Genomic DNA, 15,390 nt, shown 5'->3' on the forward strand with positions numbered 1-15,390 from the left:
CCCCAGGGGAGGTCTCACCCTTCAGGCCCCCTGTCCTTTCATCCGGGAGGGCTTTGCCTGAAATGTTTGTTTGAAGCTCATCATTACTCTTTTCTCCAGCCCAGAATGGGGACTGGAGTTCCAGGGGCAGCCCTGGGTTTTGAGTGTTTCATTGCTGCCCGTTTGCTGGTTGATGCAGTTACGGTTGTCCACGTGTCAGCTCCCTCCGTCCCTGTTGCCTGGGGCCTGCGCCACGGCAGACCCTGTGCTGGGATGCAGGGACAGGCACAGAGTGGAGAGCGTGGCAGGAGGCAGCTGGGTTGGTCCGTATCGGGATCTCCCCAGGACCAGAGGCTCCCTGGATCCTTTCTTTTTGCCTGCCTTCCTCCCCACGCTCTGTCTGTGTGTGCCACCCGGGAGGGGAGGGGGCGGAAGAGGCCTTGCAGCTCCACACCCCGTTAGTGTTTCCCCAGGGCATGATGCTCCTGGATTCCTGGAGGCAGCAGGGGAGCAGGTATGGCTGCCTCGAGGAGCGTGGAGGAGGGCTTTCCATTGGAGGGACCCTGAAGGAGCACATTTAGCATAGTGGGATCTTAAAATGGGATTTCCATCCCCAGATCACGCCAGTCTGTTGGCTGATGAGGAGTGGACGCTGGCCTGGGGCCCTGGGCCCTGTCGCCTGTGCAGTAGGCCACTGTACCCAGGTGGACCCGCGTCATTTTGTTTTGTTTGCCCAGTTAGGTCCTAGCCTGTCCAGAGGGGGAAGCCCCCTTTGTTCTTCACCAGGGATGGCTGCTGTGGCGGCAGCCCCCTTACCTGGGCTGGGCGTGCCCCCAGGTTGGTGAGTAGGTGCAAAATCATGCTTTCTTGTTCTTCCCCACAGCAACCCAAAGGTCCAGGTGGAGGCCATCGAGGGGGGTGCCCTGCAGAAACTGCTGGTCATTCTGGCCACGGAGCAGCCTCTCACTACAAAGAAGAAGGTGTGTTTCTGCCCTTTTTTCTTGTTCAGACCTCAGCACACCTGTGAAACCTAGAAGGCGAGGAGGGTCCTTCTCCAGACTGCACTCGTAACCCTTGGGGGCCTGAGTGGTCATCCCTGGGTGGCGTGGCAGGAAGGGCCTCTCTCTGAAGCAGCCAGGCAGCCTGTGAGGTGTCTGAGGCCTGGGTTCGGCTCCCAGCTTCAGCACCCCAGCTCCTGCCCTGGGCCTCCATTTGTCCACTGGGTGATGTTGAAGGTGTCTGATGTCTCTCCTCTCTCAGCCTTGGGTCCTGGGGTACAGCTAATGCCGAGGGTGGCGGGTAGAGCCAGAGAGAAGGGGGCTGGGCTGGGATGCTTGGGGCCCCTCTGGGTGCCCACCGCAGGGCCTGGTCTCTGTGGCCCCTCACCCATCAGGGTCTCTTTCTCCCCAGGCCCTGTTCGCCCTGTGCTCGTTGTTACGACACTTCCCCTACGCCCAGCAGCAGTTCTTGAAGCTGGGGGGGCTGCAGGTGCTGAGGAGCCTGGTCCAGGAGAAGGGCATGGAGGTGCTGGCCGTGCGTGTGGTTACCTTGCTCTATGACCTGGTCACCGAGAAGGTGAGTGCCTGGGGCCCAGCCACCCTGCCTTCTGCTTTGTGTCTGCTTCTGGTCATGGTCATTTGACCTCTCCCTCCCCCAGAATCTTCCGTCCATCCCTCCATCCTCATAGCGGAGTGACCTGAGCACATATGCCAGCCTGGAGCTGGGCAGGGATGTGATGGAGCCCAGGACTTTTGAGATGTCAGGGCGGATGTTCTGTGGGAGGTGACTGCTGAGCTCACGCCTGAGAGCTGCATGGAGTGGGAGGGAGGAGGGGGTGCTGGCAGTGGTCAGGCCAAGAGTGCAGGCATCGGGGTCAGTATGACCAAAGGCCCGAACAGCCGAGATCAGCCCTCCATGGAACGAAAGGTCCTGTGTGGTGAAGCGTAGGGTGGGGGCGACCAGGAGCAGGTGGGGTGGAGCAGCTTGTGTCTGGAGCCGCCACAGCAGCCAGGAGACCAAGGAACCGGGCTAGAATAACGCTGAACCTGAAGATTCTGGAAACCTGAAGGTGCCTCCTCTGGTTTGGGAGCTTTGGCTCTGGGCCGGACTCAGACTAGCTGCCATCAAGGGCCCCAGAGGCTTGCTGCCTGCAAGGAGACTTGGTGCCCAGCCCACTTTGGTCTTTGTGAGCTTGGAAAGTGTCTTAATTAAGGAGGGGGTAAAACCAGGCAGGTCTGATTTCTTAGTTCAGCTGCTGCAGAGAGCTCTGGCAGGGTTTTCTCTGTTGCCTCTCAGGGGCCACACTCTCCCCACAGCCGACTCGGCTTAGTGGAGCAGGGCTGGGCAGCCGCGGGGACCACGCTGGAGACAGAGGGCCCACCCCTTCCTCGCCGCGCCTCCCAGCTCTGTGCACCCCTCCTCCAGGCCTCAGTCTGGATCAGGGTTGTCCCTTGCTGCTTTTCTCTCCACCTATTGGCTTTTGTTTGTGTGCACTCGCTCTCTCTGCCTCTCTTGTCCTGTCTCGTCTCTCAGGCTGTCCCTCTTCCTCTCTCTCCCCTCCTCCTCTCTCTTCCTTTACCCCTCTAAGCTGCAGAAACCTGATTTCTCAAAACAGCAGGCAGCCATGTGGTGCTCACATCCAGTTAATAAGGCCTGGGCACAGTTGACGTCCTGGGAACAGGGCAGCAAGCCTGGGGAAGGATGTGTGCGTTGGTTGGCATTTCCCGGGAGAACACTGTCACTTTCCCCCGGTGTCTTGGGTGTCTTTGCTCCCCCCAGCCCTGGCACAGGGCACTGTGACTGCGTCATCCCCGGGGAGCCGCCGCTGGCAGTCTGACCAAGGCTCTCTGAGTCAGCTGGCCCAGGAGCCGGACTGGAGGCTTTGGGTGCCATGAGGATCAGGGAGGGACTGGCGTCTCTCTGCAAACAGCACAAAGTTAGCCATCTGTCTGCAGGAGGAAGATGGTGGAGGGGTTGGTGTGCAGAGGCAGTGGCTGGACTTCAGAATTCCCAGGAGAGTGTGGACCCACCTCTCAGATTGTCAGGCTCCTTGGTCCTTGCCCCTTCAATCGTCTGCCAAACCCCAGGCATTTCTTCTTCTGTCCCTTGGCTCTAGGCAGGCCCTCTACTAAGAAACTGTGTCCTGACATCCAGGCTCCTGCAGAGCTGGGACGCCTACCTGTGGTCATGAACCCATGTCTTCTCATGCCTCCATGGAGCTGAAGGGCCCTTCCACAAGTGTTGCCTGGGTGTCTGCCTGCCCGGTGCTGTGCCTGGCCCATAGTCCCTGCCCTCCTGGTGCTTCCAGGCAGACATTTACCAGAGACCCTCCTAGAGCGTGTGGGCCGTGGAGGCTTACGATCAGGGCCCTGATGCTTTGGGGCAGTCGGGGGAGTTGCTGAGTGAGATCTGAGGGTTGAGTCAGGTTGACTGTGGAGTTGGTGCTGGTTGAGAGGGTGCCTGGAAGTGCGAGCTGCCCCTGCACAGGCTCTAGGGGAGGGTTAGTGTGACACGTGCCAGAGTGAAGGCACCAGTGAGGAGGCGTCCAAGCACCCGGGGGGCAGGACCTGCAGCGCCTGCACATCCCAGGGAGGGGCGTCCATCTTTATCGTCAGAAATGCCCAGTGTTGGGGGTTTGGGGCGGGGCCTGGAGGGGGCAGGCTGGGCCCAGGAGGCAGGAGACTGAGAGGCATAGCATGGAGCAGAGCCCTGGGGCAGAGAGCTGGCAGGACTGGGGCGTGTTTCATGGGTGGAGCTGGCGGGATGGGAGCAGGTTAGGAAACGACAGCCACGTCCCTCTTAGCCTTTTCTGTGTCAGAAAACTGACCCTCTCTGCTTTCCTGCTTCCCCTGCCGGCTCTGAGGAGCCCCCGAGCCATCAGGTGGTCTGCTTGGGCCCTGAGCTTTTTCTGGACTTTCTTCTTGCCTGCCCTGTCATGCATGCCCCATTCTCCCCTGGAGTTAGGGTAGCGAGTCCTTCTGTCTGCCTGAGAGCACATTTAGCACGCCCACTGCTGCTCCTCCGTCTCCGCATACCTTCCTCTGACGGGTGAAGTAAGCTGGCAGACTCCTGGTGGCGTGCTGTGACCGTGCAGTGGTTAGTACTCTGTGTAATGAAGTGAGGTGGTAACCTGTCAGGTCTAAGGTCTTCGCTTCCTGCCCCTGAATGCCTGCCAGGATTGGTTCCCACCACATTCTGTCGGAGCTGGGTTCTGCACATCACTGACACAGGCCGTGTGTGTAACTTCCTGCCCAGACTTCCCTCAGCGTAGAGGCCAGGGATGCCCAGGGCTCTGTGTGGTCTGTGCCCAGCCTGGCCCTCGTGCCCATCCACCGTAACAGCCTGCCGGGCTGCAAACATGAGACGGGTCCAGGCCTCTTGTCACAGGCCTCCCACGTGTGTGAACCCTCCACCCTCGTCCCCTCGGACAACTCCACAAGCCTCTCAAGAGTCAGGGAAATGCCAGCTTCCTCTCCCCGCCATGCCCGACTCCTCTGAGGGAGTGGGTCTGTGGTGGTGGTGGTGGTGGTGGTGCTGCCCCTGGCACAGCTGCTGTTTGACGATGGTAAAGCTCACTTCGTTGGTGGGCTCCATGTGCCAGGCACCGGCTGTGTGTTCACTGTCCCATTGAGCCCTCCCAACCGTCCTGAAGGGGCTTCGTCATCTCGTCCACATGAGGGGTGGTGACATTGAGTCCTAGGGCGGCTCAGTGCCGGCCCAAGGCCGTTTGGTCATTCAGCTATCAGTGGTGGAGCAGGGTTTGAGCCCAGACTGTCTGCCTCCACCCCACCCTGCTACACGAAATGCATCGTGACATTGAGGACTTGCTCCGCCAGATCCCGAACTGCTTGAGGGCAGGGATCCTGTCTCCATCTTGGTTTCTCCAGCACCTGGCACACTGCAGGTTTTTTTTTTTTGGATGAGTGGATGGATGGACAGATGGGTGGACATGTGGACGGGCTGGAGAGCATGTGTAGAGCTGTGACTCCAGCTGACCTTGCCCCCAAAGGGCCTTTGAGGCCCAAGGGTGTGGACAGAGAGGGGACAGACTCACGGGTCACCCAGGTGCCTTCAAGTCTGAAGGGCGGAGCTGACAGCTCTCTGTCTGTTCTCTGTCCCGTGTCCCCCCACCCCCGCCCCGGCCATGCGGACGGCAGATGTTTGCGGAGGAGGATGCCGAGCTGACGCGAGACATGTCCCCCGAGAAGCTGCAGCAGTATCGCCAGGTGCGCCTCCTGCCCAGCCTGCAGGAGCAGGGCTGGTGCGAGATCACCGCCCACCTCCTGGCACTGCCAGAGCACGACGCCCGCGAGAAGGTGCTGCAGACGCTGGGCGCCCTCCTGGCCACCTGCCGGGACCGCTTCCATCAGGACACGCAGCTCCGCGGGACACTGGGCACCCTGCAGGCTGAGTACCAGGCACTGGCCGCCCTGGAGCTCCAGGAGGGCGAGGACGAGGGTTACTTCCGGGAGCTCCTGGACTCCATCAACAGCTTGCTGACGGAGCTGAGATGAGGCTGCCCCTGACACCAGGACGCTACTTGTGAGACTGAGGGGCACCAGCTTGGGTGGGCTTCTCAGGGGATACCAGACAGGACGGGGGGCTTCCCCACTGGGGCCTGGGCATCATCTGGGCAGTGCTGGCTTGGCCATTAAATGGAGGCATGACGGCCGATGTCTGCTTGTGTCTGTGTGGTCTGGGCACAGCGCTTTGGTGGTCACTGTGTGACAGGCTGCTGAGGTTCCCTGGTGACGTGCTGGGTGGTCGCCTGGTAACAGGCCCTGTGGGAAGGATCCAGGCCCAGCTGGACCCAGCTCTCTCCCACCAGTGGTTCTGTGACTTTGAGGTGACACTTAACTTCCCTGAGACTGTTTTCTCCTCTGTCAGAGGGGAATGCCATTAAATGCGAGAAGACACACAGAAAGCTCCACACCAGTGTCCAGCACTCATGCTCGTCCCTCCTCACCCAGCTGTGCAGGGCACTCTGCCCCCTCTATCCCGTGCCTGCATGTTAGTTTCAAGGCTGGTGGCAGAAGCTTGAGGGCATCTCCACACACAGGGGTGCTGTGTCAGCCCAGGCAGCTGATGGGTGAGGCTGGGTCCTGGGTAGTGGGACTGGGGGCGCTTGGTGCACTCTGTTGGCCTTTGGGTGAAGGTGTCACTCTGGGAGAGGAATAATCTCTCCACAGCTGGTAGTGGGAGCCCAGGCTGGGCCCACCTGACGGAGCAAAGGGGCCTCTCCGTGCCCTTGCCTCTCTTCTGTGTCCATGTGCTCTGCACTGAGCCGGAGGTGGCAGCCTTGGAGGCAGGGGCAGCTGAGCCTGACAAGCTGCAGCCCCCACCCCGGAGAGGCTGAGCGCCAGTCTGGGAGCCTGCTGCAGGTTGCCACAGCAACCCCTGCTCTGGGCTTTCCTGATTTGGATTCTGGTGCGTTTGTTTTTCAGCTTTTCCCAATGCACCAGAGGCTCACTCCTGCTGCTTATGCCGCCCCTCCCAGCCTCTGTGTAGAACTCTCCCCACCCTGGCCTTGCGTGTAGAAATCTCAGTTTCGCTGAGCTGAGGGCAAACCGAGGCCCAGAGGAACCCAGGGCAGGTCAGTGGCCTCAGCCCTGCTCCTGCCCACGGAGAGCCTGGCAGGGCTGCTGCAGCAGAGCGTTCTCCAGGAGGGCAGGAGGGAGGCCAGGGTCTGTGGAGTTGGGGTAGGATGCCTCGGGGCCCAGGCGTCACGGGGATCAGTCCACCGAGTTGGATACCTGCTGGCTTAGGCGTCATGGGGCACAGACCAGAATCCTCCGAGTTGGATGCCTGCTGGCTCGTAGCCTCTAAACCTGTCAGTAGCCTGTACATTTCACAGATGAGGAAGTCACGGCTAGGGAGGCTGAATGATCTGCCTGAGGTCAGAGAGGCAGTGAGAGGCAGAGCTGGAGTTTGCTGGGCGGAATACGCTTTGGAAAGTTTGAATGTTTGGCTTAAAGATCATTTTATTTTATTTTTATTTTTATTTTTTATTTTATTTTACTTTACAATTCTGTATTGGTTTTTCCATACATTGACATGAATCCACCACGGGTGTACATGCGTTCCCAAACATGAACCCCCCTCCCACCCCCCTCCCCAGAAGAAGATCATTTTAATCTGACAGGCAGTGGTGGGAGGGCCAGGAGAGATGGCCGAGCAGGCCAGGTCCAGAAAGGTGCTGGGACACGGGAGTGAGTGAGGGGAGGCAGACAGTGCCAGGCGACTGAGGCCACAGCTGCTGCCGTCTCCTTCACATACACAACACAAGGCATCAGCAGGGGTGAAGCTTGCCCTGCAGTCTGTCTTCTCAGTGGCCTCATCTGGGTCATCCGGGACCTCTGCCTTCTTGGTCCTTAGTCTTGGGTGGATTCTGGTTCCACCATCCAGTTCATCGGTGACTATTGTCTGCAGGTGTAGGTAGAGCCTCTGGGACTTATAGCCAAGGAGCACAACCTGGGCTATGCAACATGATGTCTGGCAGTGAATGCTGAAAACTGTAAAGAAAAATAAAGCCCAGAATGGGGGATGAGGAGTGTTAAGGAAGGCCTCTCTGAGGAGGTGCAGTGTGAAGAGAAGGAAGTGAGGCGGTGAGCCCTGTGGGATCTGGGGAAGTGCTTGGTATATAAGGAAATAGCAGAAGCAGGAACATGGCTAGGGTTGGAAGAAAAGCAAGAGTCAGTGGAACGGGGGGTAGTAAGCACCATGAGGAGGGCGGACCCTGGCAGCTCTGGTGAGGAATGGGGCTGCTTCTTTGTGATGGAGGCCATTCGAGACTCGTGAGCAGAGGACAGACCTGACGTGGCTGACATTTTAACAGGACCACACCCGTTGCTGTGGTGAGAACAGATGACACGGGAGCAAGGGCGGGAGCAGGTAGCCGGTGCAGGGTCTGGTGTAGAACCCAGGTGAGAGCTGATGGGGTGTGAACCAGGGTGATGATGGAGAAGGTGAGGTGAAGTGGTCAGACTCCACATGTGTTTTAAAGGTCGCTGTGAGAGGACTTGCTGGCTGACTGCATGTGGTGTGTGAGAGAAAAAAGAGCCAAGGATGAAGCTTTACCTCAGGACTTCAGTAAAGTTGAAGTTGCAGCAGCAACTGGACAGCCACGTTTTAGGAAAGGAGCCTTGACCTATAACTGTTGTCTTACCCAAAATTTAACTCAAAACCAAATATAGACCTCAATGAAAAATTGTAAAACTTTCAGAAGAAAATATTTGTGACTTTAGTTTTTAGCTATACCACCAGAAGCACAATTCATAAAGTTAAAAACTGATAGATTGAACTATATCAAAATTAGAAACTTGTTCTGTGAAATTAAAGACAAGCCAAAAACAGGGAGAAAATATATACTGGGCAAAAAGGATCTGTATCCAGAATCAATGTCAAAAAAAATACTTGACAAAGGATTTTGCATCCAGAATATATGAAGAATTTCCAAAGCAAGAAAACAGTCAACCCAATTTTCAAAAATAAAGATTTGCAAAGACATCACCAAAGTGGATATAGAAATGACAAACAGGTGACAAAAATGCCAGTGAGACAGCATCCCATTCTTATTCCTAGGTATTTACCCAAGATAAAAATCTTTGTTTATACAAAAATTTGTACTTGAACATTTATATCAACTTTTTTGTAAAAACAAAACTGGAATTAGGTAAAATGTCCCTTTTCTGGGGGTGGATGGACCAACATGGTAATAATCCACGCTGTGCTCTGCTCCGTGTGGAAGAACAGACAGCTATGCGCGCAGCACACGCCTGCCTCTCATATGCATGCTGCTGACTCAAAAGAAGCCAGGCTCAGAAGGCTGCATACTGTTGCTTTATTTATGGGACATTCTGGAAAAGGCAGAACTATAGGGAAAGCGTTGGTTCAGGACTTAGGGGACATTTCAACAACAGTGGGGTGACACAGTGGAATCTTGGGGAGCATGTTGGAAATGTTCTGTGTCTCAGTTGTAGTTACACAACCACTACGTGTGTCAAAATTCAGAAACACCCCAGAAAGTAAATTTTACTCTGTGTAAATTACAGCTAAAAAATTGTAATAAATACTTCCCTGGTGGCTCAGATGGTAAAGAATCTGCCTGCAATGCAGGAGGCCTGGGTTCAATCCCTGGGTTGGGAAGATCCCGTGGAGGAGGAAATGGTAACTCAGTCCAGTATTCTTGCCAGAATAATCCCTTGAACAGAGGAGCCTGGTGGGCTACAGTCCATGGGATCACAAAGAGTTGGACACAGCTGAGCAACTAACACTTTCAAATACTCAAACGTTTCCTTTCCTAGCATTTGACTGTCATCTGTGCTTCTGAGATGACGTAACGTCTACCGCATCTGACGGTGGGCACACTAACCATGCACTCGAACTTCTTTCCTAGCCCCACCAGCAGCACACCTCGTGGGCAGCTGGAAATCTGATGTGGTGGGAGTATTTACACCGGGGAAGTCGGGGAATGTTACACATCAAGGCTTAATTTATTGTTTTGTTGATTGTCTAGACTTAAAGAGGGTGATGAAGAAGACATTAATGCCAATTAAGCTTTGTCATCTATATTTAGCACAAAAAAAATGAGGAAATTGTCTTATAGTATTTGACAGATATTATCTGATTCAGCAAAGTCATCATTCACTGACAAGTGAAATTCCCACACTTATTTTTGTTCTTTCACTTCCTTACTCCTTAAGGTAAACAAAAATACCTACCAACATTCATGTCAGAACTAGACTCATTTGTTAGTTTCAACCATAGGTTGGCAATGGATGCAAGATTTGAGCAAAAATCAAAGAAGGCCCCAGTGGAATTTAAGCTGTGTGGAATCGAGTAAAGAATATCACATATTTCATTAATTGTGAGTTGTGTACTGTAATTCCTTCATAGGAGTAAAATGTGTAACAAAATGTATGGATATATATGCACCCTCTCCCCATCCCACCCTGAAAACCTGGTTGCTGCACATGATTCATCAAGCAGAAGAGAAGCAAGGTCAGTGGCCTGGACCAGCTGAGTGTTAGAGACCAAGATGGGGAGCACGTTCAGGGGACTCAAGCAAGGTGAGTGAAGGTCTGGAGCAAGTGTGCAAGGAGGGGGCGTGGCTGCCAGCACGGAGAGGAGGAGAGGAGGAGGGCTGGACCGAGTGGGGAGAATGACAGTGGGCACTGGAGATGGTCCCAACATTGCCCTGAGGCGCTCTGGCTCAGGGGAGGGAGACGTGGACCCAGAAAAGGTTTTTGTCTCCTTGTTTTAAACTCTGGGGTCTATGACGTGTTTTTGTCATGAGAACCACTGAGGGAAGGCAGACTTGGTCAGGCAGGAAATGGGGGTGTGAGAATTGAGGGCTAGAATGCTTTGGACTGGGATCCAGTGATCAGTCACGGGGTGGCCTCACCCAGGAGCCTGGAGAATCCCCGCACGCTGACACGCAGTCCTGAGGACCCGTGCAGGAACGGGCAGGTGCGGTGGGAGTCTGAGGGCGTCTCTGGGGAGAAGAGCCTGCCCTCTGGGGCACCTGGGGGTGTTAGAGGGACTGACCGAGTGGCTGGGAGGAGGGGCTGGGCAACTCGTGGGCTGTGTGACTTGGGTGAAGGAGTTGGTCCCCACTCCTGTGGTTTGAGGGGCAGTAATAGCGACACGTCACGGGCGGCAAACAACGGGGGGATGTGGGTGAAGGCCTACACGGGCCCTGGGTGTGCCCAGCATGCGGCAGCTCCTGCTCTTTCTTCAGTGGCGGGGGCAATGCTTGCCTGGGTGGAGATGACGCTGTGAGCCTTAAGGCTGCAGAGGTGAGGGGCCCAGGGGTCGTGGGAGGCACTGCCCTATGGTTAGCAGGGCAGTGGGGAGGGCAGTGGGGAGAGCAGTGGGGCTCTGCCCAGCCTGCGTGAGCTCGTGGTCAGAGCAGGGTTGCAGGGCAGCTGGGCCCAGAATGCCAGGCTGAGGCACCGAGGGGAGAAGCTGGCCTGAGGTGTCACCCAGGGAGGTGACACTGAGGGTCATGGCTACCCTGGCTGAGAAGCAAGAAGCCTCAGGATGTGAGGGGAGACAGCCCTCTTAGCGGTGGCCAAGGGGCAGGAACAATCCCCTCACTGACACGGTGAGGCTGGTCTCCCCTGAGCTCAGCCCATGGTCTGTGAGGAGGGTGGAGGACTCAGGATCCCTGGGCAAGACCTCTGGTGCTGCCTCTGTGACCTGCTTTCTGCCTCCCAGTATCTTCTGATTGACTGGTTTAAATAAGCAGTGAATCATTCGAACAGTTCAACTATTTCTCAAGCACGTGCCAGGGCCTTTGAGAGGTTATGGGGTCACCAAGACCACTACCTTTTCCCCAAAGAATGCCAGACAGCCCTGTGTGAGCTGGCACTGTGACGCCATGTGCTGGGGGCAACAGGGCCAAGGCCTGGTGAGAAGGGGGTGGTCATGGGCCATTCTTGCCCGTCGTGGCACAAGGGGAGATTTTAGGTGCTATAGCAATGAACACTTTACTAAAGTTAATTTTAATGTGTATTACAAAAACTGTAGCACATCAAACATTTCATAGTCATCTTTTGGTAACGTGTGTGCTATTAATGTTGGGATGGCGAGGGTGATGCCTGGGACATGCAAGTGATGGGCTCATGGGGGCAGCGTGTGGGCATCCTAGGAATCGCCTCCAGCAGACAATCTGGGTGCAGAGGGCACAGTCAGTCCAGATACTCCCAGGGCAGGCATGGAGTCCCTGAGGGCTGTGTGCAGAGGACTGACTCTTGAGAAATATTTTTGGAAGTTTCTTTTACCACTTGGTGGAGAGTGGGTAATGGATGCTAGGGGCTGAGGGAGGGGGCCGTCCAGACCAGGGTGGGCTCAGCCTCTGAGAGAAGTGGATGGGCTGAGCAGACAGGTGGACTGGATGGTCTACCTGGCGCTTGGGTGTGGGGCTGTAGGTCATGGCAACAAAAGCCACGAGTGTTCTGAGTGTCAGCATGGATTCTGAGTCAGCCAGGAGGAGGGGCCAAGTGAAGGCAGGTCAGCGTCTATGGGCCTGGCCCCACGAGTGGTCCCCAGGGTACCTGTTCACTGTGTCCTGGGCCTTGGAGAGTGGATTCCTATCCCTGTGAAGCAGGGAGGCAAAGTATCAGGGGAGGTCTTTCTGATAAGACTTTTGACAAGACACCTGAAGGAGATCTTGAGAAGGAATGGGGGTGGGGGTGGGGGGTGGTGGTCTCTGGGAAGAGAGAACCAAAAGTGGCAAAGGGCAGGTGCAAAGAATGGGGAGAGGAAAGGCCAGAGACACAAGTGGCCACACTCGTCAGTTAGGACTCTGGCTTCTAGGGCATGGAAGCCACTGAAGGTTGAGCTAGGAGAATGACATGCTCTGGCTTGTCTCTGAGGGGTTACTGTGAGCCATGGAAACAGGGTGATTGGGGATGCCTGGTGGGGGTTGGTGGGGCGGTGCGGGGAAGGAGGCTACTGCAGTGGTCCACATGCAGACGCCCGTGGGAGCCACCTCCTGGCCTGTGCCCTTGTGTTGTCCCCTCCCACCGTGGACCAAGGGTGGTTTGTGTCACCAACATAACACTGAAGGCATCGCCTATCGCTTTGGGGATCAGGTTTTTAAAACATGCCGTAGCTTCCATCTGGTTGCCATCCTCTCGGCTTGCTCACTCTGGTGGGGGCGTGAGCTGCTCTGCGGGAAAGAAGGCCCACCTGGCACGGACCGCAGCCTCCCACCCCCGCCCCGTGAAGGAGCCTGGAAGTGGGTCCTCTGCTCACAAGCCTCCAGAGACACAGCCTCACAAGAGACCCAAGCGTCAGAACCTTCCACTCGGCTGCTCCTGGATTCCTGATCTTCAGAAGCTGTGAGTGATGCTTGTTGTCTTGGCTGCTGAGTTTTTGGGCAGTTTGTTACATGCTAAGAGAAGCTAATGCAGTGATGAGGTCTTAAACCAGGTGACGGCAAACAGAACTGGTGAGAAGTAGTTGGCCCCAGCATACATTTCAAAGGGAAGAATCTGTGTGAAATATGCATAAAGACATCCAAGTGGAGAGTTTAGGAGACCGCCAGTTATAGAAGTCTAGTTCTAGGTAAAGTTGGCATTTGGATGGTATTTAAAGCCAGAAATCTGGCTAAGATCAGGAGTAAGCAGAACCAAAGAGAGGAGGCTGAGGACTGAGCCCTGGGACAGACAGCGCAACTTCGACCAGCTAGGAAGAGGAGGAGCACCCTGTGAGGAACAGGAGTGAGGTGCTTCGGAGGCCAAGGGAGGGGCTGTGGGCGGGAAGGGCCTGTGCACCTTGGCCACTGACGGTGCGGAGGGGCGTGCAGAGCTGACTGGACGGCAGGAAGTGAGGGAGGGGAGACAGGACAACACTCTTCAGGGAATGGGGACGTAGGCTGGGAAAGGACAGCAGGTTTAGGAGCTTTGTAAGGCAGCCATCATCATGGTACAGTCACAAACCAGGGGGATGATTCAGAAGGGGAGGGGTGACATCCAGGGAGATGTCAAGGATGCCTCTGAGGTTCTGAGCTGCACCCTGAAGTGCAGACGTGTGAATTCCCATGGTGGGCGTGGCCCTCCCAGCCGGCCCAGCCTGGAAGCTACAGGGAGGCACAGGCCTGAGCCCAGTCTGCTCCCTCCCTCGGCAGTACCATCCAGGAAAGAGGGCCAACGGGAGGCCAGAGCATGGCAGATGCTGGGGGCAAATCCAGGAGATGTCTGATGTAAAACTCCACTCTTTGGGAAGGCAAAGAAAAAGACTCTGGCCCCTTAGACTTGGTTTCATAGTGGACTTTATTGGGAAAAGTTAGTGTAAAAAACATTCCAATTCATAAAATTTAAATAAAGTAAAATTATACCTTGTAGTTATAGTAATCGCTATAGTAATCACAAATAAGGTAGTCTAAATTATTGACTAAGCAAACACTGTTTTGTCAGGCTTCTCTCCTAGGCCCAAGGCAGGAAGCGCTGCAATTATTAGAAGTGAACCCAATGATGAATTTGCATCTGAAGCTGAAGGAAGTTAAAAGAACATGTTCTGATTATGGCATCACAACATTCTAGCCTGAAAAAAAGCAACTTTATTAATGTCCCACAGCAGAGTACATTAGTAATTGTAACCATGCATTAGAATCCTCCTTTCATGTTATAAAGAGACTTATCTGTTTTCTTCGTGATACACTGTTTTAATTAGTTTTGTGTGGTCTGTCCCTTTAAAGACCTGTCTGGGAATGTTCCTTTCTCCGAGGCCTCCTAAGACGCCCGGGATGCTTGCTCCGGGTCGTCTTTGGTCATTTACTACCAGCCAAGTGGCCAGAACCGGGGGAAGCCCCTCCCTGAACCAAGGTGCAGGCAGATCCCCTCTCCCAAAGCCACTGCGGCCCCCACTAGGAGGACAGGCCTCTCAGCTTGGTCAGCAGTGTCCCCAACACGTTCATGTGGGAGTCTCTTTGGTTATGGAATTTTTACTTTTAATTATTTAGGAGTATAAAAAATATAGCTAGATATATGCCCCTGAATTCTATGACTTAAACACAAGTACGTCCTTGCAAAATTCACTAGGTTGGCCAGGTCTCAAGAATCTATTTCCCTATGGGATCTAACATCAGTGTTCTATTTAGCAAATACACATGAGTGAAGAATGGTGAGGGATCTTTAGGAGGGTCCGGGCAGCCTTAGATGCTGTCCATAGCTTTGAACTCACTGAGGGCCTGCACGGGGTTCACGTGCTTCTTCTGAGATGCTCTTTTAATCTTGGTCTGCGTCTCATCCTGTTTCTCTCTCTTCACCAAGGGCTTTTTCTCAGGTGCCTTCATCTTCCACGACACAGCAGGGAGGTTGAGGGATGCCATCCCCTGGGACTTCTGGTATTTGGTGGAGGCCACGTACGATGCCTTCACTGTCTGCACCACCGCATTCATCAAGTTCTTTGCGGCTTGGATCAGGGACATGGCGCTGTCCACCTGCGAGGCACAGACAGGAGGTGAGGAGCACGGGCCAGGGTCTGGGTGGAAGGTCCAGCTGGCCTATCAGTCCCCGACAGGGAGTCCCCACTCCCCCCGGGCCCGGAAGCAGCCCTTGTTCCTGATCAGCTCTCCCGACGGCTAGGTGCTCTCACCCAAACACCCTGAAAATGCCTGTATTTGAGATCTTCTGAAGGGAGGAGTAATAAAAACATAAGGTACCATTACCTTACCTGCCCTACCCCTCAACAGTTTTCACTCAAACAAGGCGGGGGACAATCTGCAGAACAAGCGCTGTGAACAGCCACAGGCATGGGAGGGGGGAGGGTGCTTAAGTCAGCCACCTCGACAGAGAGCCCCACGCTTTCAGTAATGACCCAGGGGGCTCCCCTCACATTGAAAGAAGATGAATAATTGTCCCCCGAGACAGGGGCATTTGATGTTGGAGCAGGTAAGCAAATGGT

At 55.0% G+C, this 15,390-nt stretch overlaps 2 protein-coding genes across 8 annotated transcripts in view; one reads left to right on the top strand and one right to left on the bottom strand.

Moving 5' to 3' along the window:
* The window catches only part of SIL1 (SIL1 nucleotide exchange factor), a 258,878-nt gene extending 253,226 nt beyond the window's left edge, over nt 1–5,652 (top strand). For 3 of the 5 annotated variants that reach the window (XM_040239989.1, XM_040239987.1, XM_040239986.1), the window contains exons 8-10: nt 863–959; nt 1,390–1,554; nt 5,136–5,652. In XM_040239989.1, the coding sequence (XP_040095923.1) occupies nt 863–959; nt 1,390–1,554; nt 5,136–5,492 (619 nt within the window). In that variant the 3' untranslated portion in view covers nt 5,493–5,652. The remainder of the gene's footprint in view (nt 1–862; nt 960–1,389; nt 1,555–5,135) is intronic. The other 2 variants (XM_040239988.1, XM_040239990.1) reach the window with 1 other exon arrangement.
* Nucleotides 5,653–14,005: 8,353 nt separating this feature from the next.
* Nucleotides 14,006–15,390, bottom strand: part of CTNNA1 (catenin alpha 1) — a 334,496-nt gene continuing 333,111 nt past the window's right edge. For all 3 annotated transcript variants that reach the window (XM_040239992.1, XM_040239991.1, XM_040239993.1), the window contains one exon: nt 14,006–14,926. In XM_040239992.1, coding sequence (XP_040095926.1) covers nt 14,639–14,926 — 288 coding nt within the window. In that variant the 3' untranslated portion in view covers nt 14,006–14,638. The remainder of the gene's footprint in view (nt 14,927–15,390) is intronic.

Source organism: Oryx dammah, unplaced genomic scaffold (genome assembly GCF_014754425.2).
Source record: "Oryx dammah isolate SB20612 unplaced genomic scaffold, SCBI_Odam_1.1 HiC_scaffold_5, whole genome shotgun sequence".
Taxonomy (NCBI): domain Eukaryota; kingdom Metazoa; phylum Chordata; class Mammalia; order Artiodactyla; family Bovidae; genus Oryx; species Oryx dammah.